We start from the raw sequence: 16,592 nt of genomic DNA, 5'->3' as shown, positions 1-16,592 counted from the left end.
GCACAAAAATAAACGTTGTTGTCAGGTTCGCGACCTGCTTTGCGTTTTTTCATCCTGATACCTTTTATTCTCCTTGCTAGTGCTTGTTGCTGGTCAGCAATAATATGATACCATTCAACACTTTTATGTATCGTTTATTTTATAAGCGTAAAAATAAGTGAACCGTCCGATGTTGCAAAACATGCCAGATCTCTTTGATGCTCACTGAACTGAGTTTGCGTCGACATTGGCAGGTAGGACGACAACGTTTTATGCACTTTAGAGGTGTGTTCTTAGGGCATTGAATCCATTGCGAGCAGGCTTCATCAGTTCATGCTGAAAGACTAGATAGGACAGCTCTATGACTAGACAGCTAGACTAGCAGGTTTCATCAATTCATGCTCAAAACTAGGTAGGACAACTCTAGTCTGACTCTAGTCTAATTAGAGATCTAGACTAGCAGACTTGGTCTGTTCATGCTCTAGACTAGATAGGACGGTTGTACTCTGATTAGAGAGCTAGACTGGCAGGCTTTGTCAGTTTATGCTCAAAGACAAGGTAGAACAGCTCTATGACTAGAGAGCTAGACTAGCAGGCTTCATCAGTTTATGCTCAAAAACTCGATAGGACGATTCTAGTCTGATTAGAGAGCTAGACTAGCAGGCTTTGTCAGTTCATGCTCAAAGACTAGATAGAACAGCTCTAGTCTGACTCTAGTTTATCTAGAGAGCTAGATTCACAGACTTTATCAGTTCATGTTCAAAGACTAGATAGGGCAGCTCTACTCTGACTACAGCGCTAGACGAGCAGGCTTTGTCAGTTTATGATCAAAGACTTGATAGGACAGTTCTAGTCTGATCGTAGAGCTTGACTCGTAGGCTTCATCATTTCATGTTCAAAGACTGGATAGGACTGTGCTACTCCGTCCTCAGGCTAGGTCTATACTAGAATCTGCATGAGTTTATGCTCAAAGACTAGATAGGACTGCTCTGGTCTGTGTTGAAGACTGCTGGGACATCCTGAGCTGTCCAGTTACGATGGATTCAAAGCCCCGAGCGTACCACGACCTGAGGAATATTCACAGACACGACTTTGGAGGACATTTTTCCCAAATTTCCACATTTTTTATAGCAGCCTTTCTTTGTGTCTAAAATCCAATATTCAAATGTTCATTAACTGTCCACAATTGTTTGCACCTGTGTCCTTAAATCCATTCCTCCAAGCATATGAGCCACCTGATGCTAATTAGCATATGTGAACTTGCCTGTATAAGGACAGCTAAACTAAGCTGTTTTGTTAGCATCTTCAGCATCTTTAATGTAGAAAAAAAGCAATGCTGAAGTCTTCTTAAAAAGCTAGCATTTCAGCGCAGAAGTGTGAGTAAGTGAGGCCCACGGGTGAGTTAACAGTGTGCATTGTCACTGCCAGTGAATCATGACATGCAGCGCTCCTTTTCTGCTAACAACAAGCACGGCCGACGCACTCCACTGTGTCATTATGCAGCGTTAGCAGCGTGAACGCAACCTGCTGCAGTAATAATGACTGCAATATCGACTGTGAAGATAAGCCCACACCTACCAACTGCACTGCAAAGCATATTAGCAGCCTCACTGGAGCTCTATCGCATTCATCAACTTTAAAGCTGAGGCTCATTACACCCCTACACACACACACACACACACACACACACACACACACACACACACTCACACTCTCTCTTAGCATGGAACATTCACTAATGTATACGGTATGTGTGTGTGTGTATGTGTGTGTAAACACATTGTGTTCTCCTCCTGAATACAGGATGCAAGCTGCAAATATTAATACGACACTTAATCATCATTCTTATGGAGGATTTGACAAAATAAAGTCGGAATATTGAGAAAAAAACATTGCAATTCTACACCAAAAAAATGCTAATTTTACAGTAAACTATTGCAATGTTACAAGAACAGAATATGACAAAAAAGTAAAAAAAAAAATACAAAAATTGTTTTAAAAATGCATTGATATGAGAAAAACCTACACATTACATCATATTACATCAGTATTTTACAAGAATTAAGGAATTTTACAAGAAATAAAGTTCTACTTCTGTGAAAAAAAGTAATTTTTATGAAAACATACTTCAATTTCAGGTGAAAAATTCTGAATATTACAAAAAAGCTTTTCAAATTTTACAAGACATTAATGTAATTTTTAAGAATAAAGTCACAATAGGATGAGGAAAATGTATTTTATTTTACAAGAGATAAAGTACTAGTCAAGAAAAAAAATATTGCCATTTTAGGTGGAAAAATTCAGAATATTACAAAAAAATTATAATTTTACAAGAAATGATCATTTCTTCTTTTTTCTCATAATATTGTGACTTTATTCTGGTAAAGTAAAGAATAAAGTCACAATGTTATGAGGAAAAAGTCATAATTTTACAAGAAATAAACTTGCACTTCTGTGAGAGAAACAATCGTTTTTAGGAAAAAATACTGCGATTTTAGGTGAAAACATGCAAAATAGCCAAAGAAAATCCACAAAACACTTTAAAATTGCAGACTGTTGAAGCTTTGGGGTTTGAGTTGTTCTACTTGAGGGTGTACACTGTGTGTCTACTTTGTCCATGAGGTGTCCTGCTGTGTTTGATAGTCTTCTTCTTCCTGTCCCCCCCAGAGGGCTGTCCTGGTCTGTGTAACGGCAACGGTAGGTGCACTCTGGGTAACGGCGGCTGGTACTGTGTGTGCCAGCTGGGCTGGAGGGGCACCGGCTGCGACACCTCCATGGAAACCGCCTGCAGCGACGTCAAGGACAACGATGGAGGTAAGAAAATGAAGATTGTGTGGAATTACGCATGCCGGGCAGGAAGCTCCCATGCTCCCCGCCTGGACAACACTTCATACATTTGAATGGAATCAAAGAAGGTAGTTGGCCCAGGGCCTTGAGCGTGAGCCTGCCCCAGGTGGAGACCCCCACTCTGGCCTGGAAGCAGCCTCCAGCACTGCCACTAGCAGCCCGCCTGCTGCGCTGCCCTCCAGGCCAAGACGTGACTTCCTGTCCTCCACAAGTCACCGTGGGCCGCAGCTATCTGTTAGCATCCTTTTATTTGAGCTTTTCGCCTGACTGACGGCACCATCTGGCCGCTGCAGCAAAGTCAGCATTCACTGATGGCATCTGGTTTGTTTCTCTTTATTGATCACGTGTGCTCTTTGTCAGACGGCCTGGTGGACTGCATGGATCCGGACTGCTGTCTCCAGGCCACTTGTCACAGCACCTCCCTGTGCGTGGGCTCCCCGGACCCCCTGGACATCATCCAGGAGATGCAGGTGACGTCGGGCCAGGGAAACCTGCAGACCTTCTACGACCGCGTTCGCTTCCTGGTGGGCAGGGAGAGCACCCACGTGGTCCGCGGCGCCAGCCCCTTTGACGGAAAGTGAGTAACTTTTGGTGATGAAAGGCTACGTTCACAGTGCAAGGTATGACGAATTCTGAGTTTTTGTTTAAATCGGATTTTTGATGTGGTCGTCCACATTACAAAACAAATGCGACTTGTTAATGTGAATGCAAGGCACCTGGAAAGTGACATGCATGCGCAAAAGCACGACATCGCTCGCATTTCTATGTGTTTATGGAAGTAAAGATTGCGGTAGTGTGTGCTCTAGTGATGTGCGATACCATTGATTTAATTTCCGATCCGATACTGGGTAAAAATTTAGGCTGGTATCAACGATACTATGTGCAAATTCACCTAATGTGTCTGGTATATTTGAAAAAGTAGTGTGCAGTATTTCAAATCATAGCATAAAGAATACAAGACGTCATAGTAATTTATTGATTTATCTTAAACCCTGAAGTATATTGAGGTAGTGGGGTGATTTACAATCCAGTGTTCCCCCGCTCTATCGCGGTTCACCTTTCGCAGATTATTTTTTGGTGCTTCTTTTCTTTATTACAACGTACGAACGCTGTTACAGGCCGAACCTGGCCTTTTAAGAAGAATTGCATTGTGTGAAGTTGAGTGTCCATCTCTTCCCTCTCTCGTCTGTCTGCACCGCCCATTGTTTTCTGCATCCTGATTGGCTGTAGACCATTGTCAATCAATCTCCTACATGCCGTCCTGCCATGTCTCCTGTGTCATCACTAGCTTGCTTGCTTGCTAGCTTGTAAATGCATCTTCAGGTTCGTCTGCTGCATTATGTTTTAACAAGGATACAAAAATGCTACAGTACAGCGGAACGGTGCCAGGACGAAAAGGCACGGTCACAGGAGTGAAATATGCACGAGTGACTTGATCATTAAAATTCAAATGAAGGTTTGAACTTTTTTGAGTGTTTAAACAAGAGAGAAATGTGAGAAAATGTTAACACTTGTCTGAGAAAAGTGTATAAAGTGTACGGTGAGGGATTTTACGGCCTTAAAACATAAATAATCATTGTAGAAAAATGAAGTTGGCTACTTCGCAGATTTTAGTTTTGCGGGCTATTTTGGGAACCTATCCCACGCGATAAACAAGGGAACACTGTATAGCCAAGCTAATACACAACACCAGGACACAATCATATACAGTAGCTGAGGTATCAAAAGTATCACTATTTTGATTTCAGAATCGACATTAGAACATGAAGTAGCTGGTAGCAAAGTATCGTTATTTCAGTATTGATCCGCACATTGCTAGTGTCTTCTCTGTGACTTATTTGTGGCATTTTCTAAGTTTTTTTTTGCAACGGGAGTCTAATATTTTATCAACCAAATGATTCTGTTTAGATTAAGAAGAAACAGGGCAAGAATTTTGGCTATGGCAGTTTGTAGACAACTTTCTGTCGCGTCTGTTCCAATTTGCGTGTGGGGGGCAGGGCTGGTGAGAGACATAGACGAGAGCTGCTTCGCTAACACCGTTAAAGGGGCAGCTGGCTGGAAGTATGATGGGCAGCTGATGATGGACAAACACGCTTGGAACGTGGCAAAAAGCAAGAGAGTCCTGCAGTGACGTATTCGCATATTCATGCTTTGTGATTACTTTTACCATAATCCATCTGAGGCCCCCTCGCAGAGGTGGGACGCACGACATCGCCATTGCCGCTGTCGCCGCCCGATCTGCAGCACTTTCATACTCGACAGGAAGGCTGTCAGAGTCCCACTAGACTCCTCCGCCTCGCTCTGCCTTTGTTTTCTCCGTTGCTCTTCATCTTTAATCGCTCGCGTGACTCCGCCACCTGATTTGCCTCCCGCTTGCATCTTCCAACAAATCACAACAGAGCTCAAAAAATCTTTATTTTTTATACTCTGCTATTAGCATTTTAAAAATGGTGTAAAAAAACAAAAAAGTATGAACAAAAACAAATACTGTTGCATGTTGTTGTTGTTTCAACCTTTCTGCTTGGCGCTGAAGGTTAAGGCGTCTGCTCCTTTATTTTTAGCGCAGCTTTCTTCTACAAGAAAAGATTTATTTTGAAAGCGTCCCAGCTCAAGTAGCAACATTTTTTACCGTGCATGAGGTTAACCTTACCTGACAAATATTTGCCTGCACTTCACTTATGGTTTTATATTTAGCATGCTGACACATCATCGTGCCAAGGCTGCCAAGCACTCACACTCTCGCTATTCATGCCGCGAAAATTACACTCCTCCCGCCGTTATCACAGTTCATTGGTTCCACACCCGAGCAAATTTCCTTGAATTCAATGTTAATAAACGGAATATTTCTGTAGTTGCAGCATAGGAAACTTGTTTATGCCTTTCTAAATATGGTGTTAACATTATTAGAGACATCTAGACATGAAATAACACCCCTATAGTCACCTTGACACTCACATCACGTGCGCAGGCTACGGGATCACTGCAGGGACACAACAGACGAGATGATTAGAGATGCACAATATCTTTTTTTTTCAAACGGATACCGATAAATTTCTGCTTCTCAAGACTGATATGGTACTGATAACCGAAAACCTTTTTATATCTGCTTTTTTTATTTAGATGTAGGTGTACTTTGTGCACACCTGGAGGTAAGAAGGACTGGAACAAATGAGGATTTGACCAACTGTACCAGTTGATTAGTCCTAATCAAATATCATGACATTACTACCACATCACTACTATCAGGAGAACCAGAGCATAGAGAGCCACCTGCTGTGGTCCAGCAAGGTGCACTGTATTCGGGCACATGCTCCGAGCAGCCGGTGTGACACCACAGATGTCTCTGGCAAACCTTTTGCACTATTCAAACGTCGCAGCACTGGCGTTTCAGGTGGCTGATGAGGTTTTTTGTGGTGCTCCATGTTTTTTTTTCCCCCTCATCACAGAGCATTTGGTACAACTACCACACAAAATGTCCTCCTTGGAAAGTGAATGTTTGTTTACAAGTGAGCTCAGGGGAAGTTACAACATGGTCAGGATGCCTCCTGGACGCCTCCCTGGGGAGGTGTTCAGGGCACGTCCGACTGGTAGGAGGCCTTGGGGAAGACCTCGGAAACTTTGGAGAGACTATGTCTGTCAACTGGCATGGGAATGCCTCAGGATCCGCCAGGAGCTGGACAAAGTGGCCGAGAGAGAGGGAAGTCTGGGCTTCCCTGCTTAGGCTGCTGCCCCCACGACCCGACTTTGGTTAAGTGGTAGAAGATGGATGGATGGTTTAATTTATTTGAACAAGTTACAAAAAATACTTCACATAGTACAGTTCACGTTTTCACATGTCCAAAAGGAGTAAGGAAGAAGAAAAGCTTAAATGGATAATTTTTTCTCGTAAAATTATGATGCTTTTTCATAAAATTGCTATAATTATTTGTAAAATTTTGGGTGTTTCTTTTTTGGTAATATCCTGACTTTTTTAATGCAAAATTTCAATATTTTCTCATGAAACGGATTACTTTTTCCTCATAAAACTGTTTTCTCATACTAAGGCATCGTCAAGATCTCTTTTTCCTAAACGTTTTTCTCATATTCAGACTTTATTATTATTTATGTTTTTAGTATAATTACTTTTTCTTGTAAAATTGTAGCACTTTTTTTGTAACATTGCGATGAAAACAGTGTGATTTTATTCGTAGAATATTGAAAGAGTTTGTGCTGGTGAGTTTGTAGGCAGTAAAGTAAGATTGTTCTTTAATGGGACGGCGCCTGCTGCACCCTGAAGGTTTCTGTATTGGCGAGAAGCAGCGTGACATTACCCTTTCCTCCTCCCTCCTCCCTCCTCCTCCTTCCCCGTTGACATTTGTGCACCGCTCAACAAGCACTCAACATTTGCGGCTCTCCGGCGGGCGGCTGGAGCGATACTTTGGGTACTGCGGGTGCTCTGAGGTCTGTGTAGGAGGAGGAGAAAGAAAGGCGGCCATCAATAAGTAAAAGGGAGAATCCAGAGATGAGCTGCGAGGAGAATGGAGGCTCACCTAAAAATATCAGTGACAATCTATTATTCATGCCTTGGTGTTCATCCCCCACCCCCCACCTCCTCCCTCCTACTGTCATAACCGCTCAGGCATTGGGTGTGGGGGGGTTGATGGGCCCTGCCAGGCACACTCTCAGCACCTTCTTGATGCGGCCCATCACCTGATCGCCTTTCCATTGATCCCACTTAACCGCTTCCTCGTGCTGCTAGACATGTCGGAGCGCGCCGCCTCTGATGTTTCTCACCGCAAAAAGCTGCAGAGGTGTCACCCAATGAAGCATCAAACCTCTCTGCTCTCCGCCATGACACGAGACACTGGCCAGGCGGATGTGCTTGCACGTCACAGGAGTAAACACGCACTTCGGCTCTCGCTGAAACGATTGATAGCTAGCCTAGGAGACACCATCCACTCCATCTGTTCACGTCCTTTATGTTTGTTCTCAGCTCATAAAAACCTACAACCTCCATGACCCTCATGTTTGCTTTGCCAGTTGCTGAATCGCACTCAGTTTTCAACCAGTTTTGAAAGTGTCAACATAAGTTAACCGCTGTGTTAACCGTAAAATGTTACAATATCATCAGAATTATCAAATAAAACACAATATATAAACAATATAAACCCAAAATGTAGGGGTGTTCCTTAGCTCTGGACATACTGTACAATAATATGACTATATAGCATAATAATAATATACACAAAAATATATATATACAATATCAACATTTTTAATTAAAATTCAGTCATTAACCAATCAGTTAATTAAGTTTGGACATACTGTATAATAAAACACAATCATGCCTATTAATATAATAATAATAATAAATGTAAGCTCCTTTTCCAGTTCTATGGTTATCATCACCATTGTTAACCATGGTGGCTAAAAAAAAAATGCATACAAAAGCAAAAGAAAAAGGAAAAAAAGGCACATGCTTCTCAAAGTTTGTGTCAGTTTGCTGAATGCAAATGTGGCTTTAAACTTTTGACTGGTACTACATGTTAGCAATAATATTTAAAGGTGCTCTGTTCCACGTTCCTCAAGCAAGCTTTATCAGTTTTTCGACTTTCCTCATTTTCATGTAATCACAGCTCTTGGAGCATCAAGAATAATCTAAAACCCTCTCCTGCCGAGTCACATGTTTACATTCAATACTGTGGCCTCTCGCTCTCTCTTTGTCTCTCTGCCAGGCGGTATGTGGTGTGTGCTTTACAGAGGAGATATTGCAGAAGGCCGCTTTTGACTTGTCGTTTTCCAGGACAGGTCCCGCTCAGACGGGGACGTTTGCGATCCCTTCATGCTCCCTTAGCTTCTCCGGGCTCTATTTGATGTCAATATTTAAATCATTTGTCTTGACAAGGAAGAGGAATCGTCTCCCCGATGCTGCTCCAGCGGGCAGGAAGGAGATAGTTCCACTTGCACGCGTCCCGTCCTGAAAGGAAACGTGCAAAAAGACGAGTTAACTTTGCCGGTAATTCTTGACAAATAGACTTTGCAGAACTATCTGGCGGCTTGTTTACAGTACAGCCAAGGTCTGGTGAAGGGGAGCTGGCCTCATTAGCATAAAGGCAGGTTCCGGGGGGGCGGGATAGCGGGAGGTGAATGATCTAGCCTCTGGTAAGGACACGTTGAGGGCAGCCACTCGCTGGCTGCTGGTAATTGTTTCAATGTTTAAGACACAAAGCCAATAAAAACAACAGCTTTTGGCAAGGGAGCGTATTTTTTTTGCAAAGCACCACAAAAACAATGGCTGACCACAAGCTAGTTGGGGTCCTTGCTGCCGCTGTGCAAGGGCACACGCCATCAAGGGAGGCGTGCGGCGGCGATGTCTCCACTCATCAGCTTGGATCCGTGAAATGGAACGACTCGCCACCATTGATTGCTGGTTAGATTGGGGGGGGGGGGTTCTCATTGTTTTCCGTGATATCAGTGTTCTCTGTGATATATCTGTGTTTTTTGTTCTGAATGATATCAGTGTTATTACTGATGTCAGTGATCAGTGTTCTTAGTAGGGATGCTCCGATTGATTGCCCGCTCATAAGCATCGGCCGATTTCCTTGAAAAATCATGTGATCGGCATGTGCCGATAAATGACTTTCAGCTCCGATTACAAAAGCCGACCGCCTGTGGCTCGTAATATTGCAGCCCGCAGTGATCCATGCATGCAGTGTAGTGCCTTGCCCTAATTAACGTCTTTGGCATTGTGCTCCTCCCACTTTCCTTCACAGTGCACAGGTGTGCCGAACAAAAACAATCATGTCTACTGTGGGGAACTTAACTACCAACACATGCCATGAAATCTATCTTGCCGGGATAGCACGTTAAAAAACTTTAATTTAGTACAGCATTAGCGCAGTAACGCAGCAGCCATGGCGACGCAGCCAACAGTAACACAGCCATGTGGTTAACACTCGCTCGTATGTGCGGGACGGTCAGAAGGCTAAGATAATAACCCAAAAAATTATTGAATTCATCGGACGAGATGAGCAGCCTTTCTCAGCGGTGGAATACACGGGGTTCGCTGAGTGCTCTCTAATTTACCTGGACGTCCTGCTAGAGCTCCACCAATGTACTCCAAAGTCTCCTTAAAAAAAGCGTCTCATCCTCTGCAAGTTTCACCAGTGATACATGAAACATGTTGATACATGTTCTCTTCAAAAAGTAAGTCAAATATGTTTTTGTCTAAATGAAGATGATTTTATGCTTCCCTTTTTTGTATCATCATCATCATCATCATCATCAACTTTATTTCAGACACATGCATGGTCCATAGAACAATGAAAAACAAAACAGAAACACACAAACAAAAAAAGAAAAATTAAAAATGGCTATCTCTTGCTATATAAATTAAGGCGCCAGTGTTTCCACAAGCTAGAAAAGAACCTGACTGAGCTTTGTACAGGGTTGGTCAGTACACATATGATGCTGTTTGCAGAGGATGTTAACCTACACATACATCTGTACATGAGGTTTCGTAACACAGCAGCACAAGTTGGCACAGCAGCCTGGACAAACATTTGACTGGCACTAGTCCAGCGGGGCACCTTAAGCAGCATCCTCATGCCATCATTGTATGCCACCTGAAGCTTATGTATACTGCTTTTTTTATAATGCTGCCACAAGTGGGCAGTATACATAGGAGTACAATATGCTTTAAAAAGTGCAGTTTTAACAGATACTGAGCACATAGAAAACTTACGAACAAGCATATTAGCTTGTGCATATTGCATACAACACTGTCTATAAATGTCTCTATCATCTGTCAGGTCAGCGGATATATAATGGCCCAAATATTTCACCTCATCATAGACTTTTAACATGTTATCTGCCAGTGAGAAGTCAGGGAAAATTAATTTCATATCCTCTTTACTCCTGACAATCATGATGTTACTCTTTTCTGAATTATATTTAATATCAAAGTCTAGGCCATACTGTGAACAAACCCTTAACAGCTGCTGTAGACCAGCACTGTATGGACAAAAGATCACTAAATCGTCAGCATACATCAGGTGGTTTATGGTAGTATCACCAACCCGGCAGCCAGTCCTACATTCATTCAGCAGCTTAGATAAATCATCCATATACAAATTAAAAAGACAGGGAGACAAAATGCTGCCTTGTCGCACGCCGTTACCAACATGAAAGGGGGATGATACAGAGTTTCCCCACTTAACAGATATAGATTGTTGAGCATACCAAAACACTAACATTCTTATTAAATATTTTGGGACACCCCTATTATACAATTTGTGAAATAACTTTTCATGATTTATATGGTCAAAAGCCTTTGAGGCGTCAATAAAGCAAACAAAAATGGTAGTATTGTGTCTGTTGTACAGATCCATAATCTCCTTTAAGGCAAAAATGCACATATCTGTGCCAAGCTTGGATTTGAAGCCAAACTGATTATCAGATGTCATGATAAACTTCTCCATTCTATTCAACATAGCCCTTTCCAAGACCTTTGATAAGGTACTTGCCAGAGCTATAGGACGATAATTATCTTTACTATTTATTTTTCCAGCTTTATTTTTCACAATGGGCACTAAAATAACAGACAGGATAGACTTTGGTAAAGTACCATGAATTAGAAACCCAGTAAAACATATTGCTAGCAGAGGATAGAGTTTTCTGCTGGCGAATTTTAAATGCTCAGTGGATATCTTGTCTGCACCACAGGCCTTATTATTACTGAGCTTCATCACAATCTCATTGACTTCTTGTACAGAAATAGTCACATCTTCATCTTTGTCTACATTGTCCACCACAAAGGAATTACTTTTGACACAATTAAACAGCTCATAGTAATGTTTCTGCCATAACTGAGTGATTTCGTCTGGTCCGTTTGCCCCACCAATATTTGTTGGTAAAGATGTTTTAGAAGTGTTCAATCTTTTGATTTCTCTCCAAAAGTCAATAAGACTATTGTTTTGTAGTTTTTTTGCGAGTGAGTCTGATCTCAATGTATTTTCATTCCTCTTAATAAGTCGTAAGATATATTTAAAATTTGCATTTGCCTGTTTCTTATAGTCAAATAAGGTACCATGCTTAGGTTTTCGTGCTTCAACCCACAGTTTGAAAGCTCTTCTGGCCTCAGCATGAAGCTCTTCTGCATATTCATTCCAGCCTGGCCTGGCTTTATATTTTTTCGTTCCATTGAGAGACTTACTTGAGATAATAAGAGATTTTACAATTGTCTCATACAGGGAGCACAACTCAAGGCCATGTTGCGCATTCTTACAATTCATATCACGACATGTAACTGTACTTTTTGGCAATTCAATTTTACTCAATAAAATATCAGACTGGGTACGGTAAAGGTGAAAGTCTTGCTCGGTCAAATTGGCCCAATTTATTTTCCTTTCTTCTGGGTTGTCACTCACAGGCACGACAGCTGGTAAATTGCCCATATTTATGAATAGAGAAAATGGTACATGATCAGATGTTGCCAACTCATAATTGATCCTGATGGCCTCTATAGAGTCATGTGCATCTTCAGTGCAGATGCAGTGGTCTAACCATGATGTTGAGTGCCATGCTTCACTAATGTAAGTGTAGCTATCCAGTGGCAAAAGTACTTCACTGGACAGAGTCAACCCATTATTGGAGCAAAATCGCTTTAAATGATCAGCAAAGATAGATTTTGAATCTGACACATCAGCATTCATGTCACCCACGATGAAGAAACAAGTAGAAGGGTTGTCCTGAACATATGATAAAACATAGGCCAACTTATTAAGGTATTCATCCTCATTGTGTGGACTTTCGTAGGGTGTATATACGTTTAGTATAATAAAAGTTTTACCCCCACAGCTGAACTCTATTCCTATAGCCCAATCAACATCAAGTCTGACTACTCTAATCAATTGATCATATCTTTTATGCCACAACACTGCAACACCACCAGATATTCTGCCACGCACTAACTTTGTGCTGTAGTCAGTGGTAGATTCACCTGCTCCATAAAAGTTTTCATGTAAGGAATTAAGTCTTTCCAAGTCTTGTTTAGGTAGAAAAGTCTCCTGAACGCACAATACATCACACGTTGCCAGGAGTTTATCCACCACAAGGCGACAGGATTTGTCTGCTTCCGTATGTCCAACACGCAATCCGCGCACGTTGTATGACACAACATTAATGTTCATTTACTTGGGCAGATTGGTCCCATGCTCACGCACAGCTGCTGTCCTGTAGCACTAGGTGTACTCACAGGTCGATCATCAGAGCACCGCAGCTCAGCCTGCCCCCCGGAACCAAGTGCCACGCCGCCAGTGTTAGCTTTGGATCTGCGAGCTTCAAAATAGCGGCGGACATACGTCCCCGCTGGCCAAAGTTGTGGATCGTATATTTCTGACACTTCGTTACACTCGACCGTGACCTGGAATGAACTGAATCTATTGAATTTGGAGTCAATTTTCCGACAGGTCACCTGCTTCCCCAATTTCTCAGCCAAATAGGAAGACAGGGTGTCTGCATCAAGCTCCGGAGAGAACCGAGTGGCAAAAACACTCACCAGTTTAGTTCTAATCACTGGGATGGTGTTCTCAACTGCGGTGCCAATTATTCCAATATTTCTCCGCTGATCCCTTTCCAAACGAGTGTCCATTATTCCACCTTTGCGCTGCACTGTTCCTCCTGGGGTTCTCGGGGGCCTCCGAGCTCCCTTTTTCACAACCGTGCTCCACGCAGGGGACTGAGGCAACACGTCCACTCTCTCCGGCTCTGGAGCCGACGCGGCTGGTGCTTCCGCCAGTACAGGTGCCGCCGCTCCGCCCGTCCGCTGAGGTGTACCGCGGAGGTTCTCAATAGCTTTCAAACGGCGATCCATAGCCTCTGTAGTGGCACCAAGGTTTTCATTCAGGTTTAATTGGGTCTCCATAGCAGCTCTTAGATTCGAGATTTCCCGATTCAGCCGCTCCATTCGATTAAGCAGAGCCGAGGCGTCCATGTTGCCAAATCCAACAGGTGGTAATTCATCCAGGTAATGAGATACGAACCTTGGGATGTTCTCACCACATTCGTTAAGTACCTTTAGGCAGTCTTTAATGTTATTCGTTATATCATATGGGCAATAGCACTTATCATAAATACATTGAAAAATGTGTCATTAATCCATGTGATCAGTATCCATATCGGCCGATTTCAGTCCTGGACGATCGGTATCGAAATTGGCAGCATAAAACCCTGATTGGAGCATCCCGATTGCTTAGTCATATCTTAGTCATATCTGTTCTCAGTGATGTCAGTTTTGTAGTGATATCAGTGCTGTATGTGATATCAATGGTTGTTTTTTGTTCTCAGTGATATCGGTGTTTTCTAATGGTATCAGTGTTGTCAGTGATATTGGCGTCAGTGATATCAATGCTCTCGGCCATATCATTCTCCTCATTGTTCTCAGTGATATCAGTGTTTTCCAATGATATCAGTGTTGTCAGTGATATTGGTGTCAGTGGTATCAATGCTCTCGGTCATATCACTCTTCTTGTTGTTTTCAGTGGTATCAGTGTTTTTGTTGGTGAAATCAGTGTTGATACTGATATCAGTGTTGTCAGTGGTAGTGGTGTCAGTGATATCAATGTTCTCAGTGATCTCAGTGATATCACTCATCTCATTGTTTTCAGTGATATCTGTTGTTCCTGATAGTAATGTTGCCAGTGATATCAGTATTATTTTGATGATAGTGTTCTTAGTGATATCAGCATTGTCAGTGCTTTGTGATCTCAGTGATATCAGCATTATCAGCGTTCTTAGTGATATCAGCATGATCAGTGTTTTCAGTGTTGTTGGTGATATCAGCGTTGTCCGATCTCCAAAGCCAGCCAAGCAAGCCTGGCACTCCCACAACCTTTATTATTATGATTATTATTCCAGCTCACAATGGGAAAGATAAGCTTTAATTAGAGCAAAAGCAAAGTAAAGCTTCCTTATCTCATGATTCCAAACCCTCAGAGACACCAATGAGTGTTTGATTGTTTCTGTGCTTTTTACAGTATATTCTTTCCATTATTCTATGCTCATGTTTTGCAATGATTTACTTAAGCGCTGCCCCAGGATGCAGGTTGCTTTCAATAAATTCTTTAATGAACAAAAGATCAGCTCACGTAGAAAGGGACAAAGTAGCAAAATAACTATAAAGTACATAAAGTCACCATGGGAGGTGGAAACACAGAAACGGCTTAGGAAGATGCAACAGGATGCATCCAGCACACGGGTGACAGGAGTCCAAAGGAAAGCTGTGAAACAACCAGTGACTAGCAGAAACCCGCCGCTGACTAACAATCAAACTTTGAACTTTTATACCATCATCATCCATGTTCAGCTTGTACATTTGAACACGTTGGAAATCAACCCAACCACAGGTGTCAAACTCAAGGACTCGGACCGCCATATCATTTTATGTGGCCTGCGAAAGCCTGGAAATAATGCATGTCAAAAACACACTTATTTTATTTTATTATTTGTATATATATACATTTTAATATGAATTTTATTTTTCTTTACTTTTTAAAATATAGTTTGATCATGTTTTGTATAATTTTATTTATTTTTGATATTAAAAAATATTATATATAGATATAAAAAGGTGTGTGTGTGTGTGTGTATATGTGTATGTTTTTTTTTTAATTCTGTAAATATCTGAAAGACACTTCTTGCTAAATGTATTTGCTGTCAGTTTTGACAGAAATGTTCTTCATTTTTGTTGTCAATTCCAGTGTAAAAATATTTTTTTTAATTATCTATTGATGAATAATTAATATAATAGATTTATCAATTTGTCATTAACAAAATTAAAATTGTATAAAACTTATAATTATATATCATTATATAAAATTCCAATAAAAAAATATAATTTGAATTATACAATAGATATACTCGATAGGGGTCCATCCATCCATCCATACCCCCGCGACCCTAATGAGGAGAAGCGGTATAGAAGATGGATGGATGGATGGATGGGTGTATACTCGATACTATACAGGCGGCCCTCTGAGGGTAAGCATAACTACAATGTAGCCCTCGGTGAAAAACCGTCTATATTTTTGAATATATTTTTTATTGTATTTTTAAAATTAAAATAAAATGTTCTAATTATTTTTATTATTATTATTTTATTATTATTTATTATACAGGCGGCCCCCTGAGCGGAAGCACATCTGCGATGTAGCCCACGGTGAAAGCGGGTTTGACGCCCCTGAACTAAACCAATGCCATAAAAATAAATGATCAAATATGAATAAAAAGTAAAGTATATTCAAGGTAAAACCATAAACTGGTGTTTAGTGTGTTGGACACGCTTGTCCTCATTTACGGAAGGGTGATGGTTCATGCATGTCATTAATAAGCAGACTAATTCCTCACCTTCCCCCGCTGGTCTTTCCCGCACAGGCACGCTTGCGTCATACGAGGACAAGTGGTAACCTCGGATGGGACGCCGCTGGTGGGGGTCAACATCAGCTTCATCAACAAGCCGGCGTTCGGCTTCACCGTCACCAGGCAGGACGGAAGGTAAGAACAGATGTCTTTATGGTCAAACGTGGATTTGTTTCATTGGGAGCACCGGGCAGAATTCCCAGAGATATTCAAACAAAGCCATTCTGGTGCGCACTCATGAGTTTGTGCTTCAGTAGCAGCAGGCGAGGAAAAGAATGAAATATGCCAACGCAAGGCAGCTGACTTGGACGGGCAGCACGGCGCAGATGGACGTTGTTTGTTTGACAACGGCAGCTTTTTCAGCAATGAAA

At 41.8% G+C, this 16,592-nt stretch overlaps 1 protein-coding gene across 13 annotated transcripts in view; it reads left to right on the top strand.

The window, feature by feature from the left end:
- tenm4 (teneurin transmembrane protein 4) overlaps positions 1 to 16,592 on the top strand; it is a 251,591-nt gene that overhangs the window by 160,782 nt on the left and 74,217 nt on the right. For all 13 annotated transcript variants that reach the window (XM_054794148.1, XM_054794143.1, XM_054794141.1 and 10 more), the window contains 3 exons: positions 2,647 to 2,793; positions 3,187 to 3,403; positions 16,237 to 16,356. In XM_054794148.1, the coding sequence (XP_054650123.1) occupies positions 2,647 to 2,793; positions 3,187 to 3,403; positions 16,237 to 16,356 (484 nt within the window). The remainder of the gene's footprint in view (positions 1 to 2,646; positions 2,794 to 3,186; positions 3,404 to 16,236; positions 16,357 to 16,592) is intronic.

This window comes from Dunckerocampus dactyliophorus, chromosome 12 (genome assembly GCF_027744805.1).
Source record: "Dunckerocampus dactyliophorus isolate RoL2022-P2 chromosome 12, RoL_Ddac_1.1, whole genome shotgun sequence".
Classification (NCBI taxonomy): domain Eukaryota; kingdom Metazoa; phylum Chordata; class Actinopteri; order Syngnathiformes; family Syngnathidae; genus Dunckerocampus; species Dunckerocampus dactyliophorus.
This window is presented reverse-complemented; position numbering and strand designations above follow the sequence as displayed.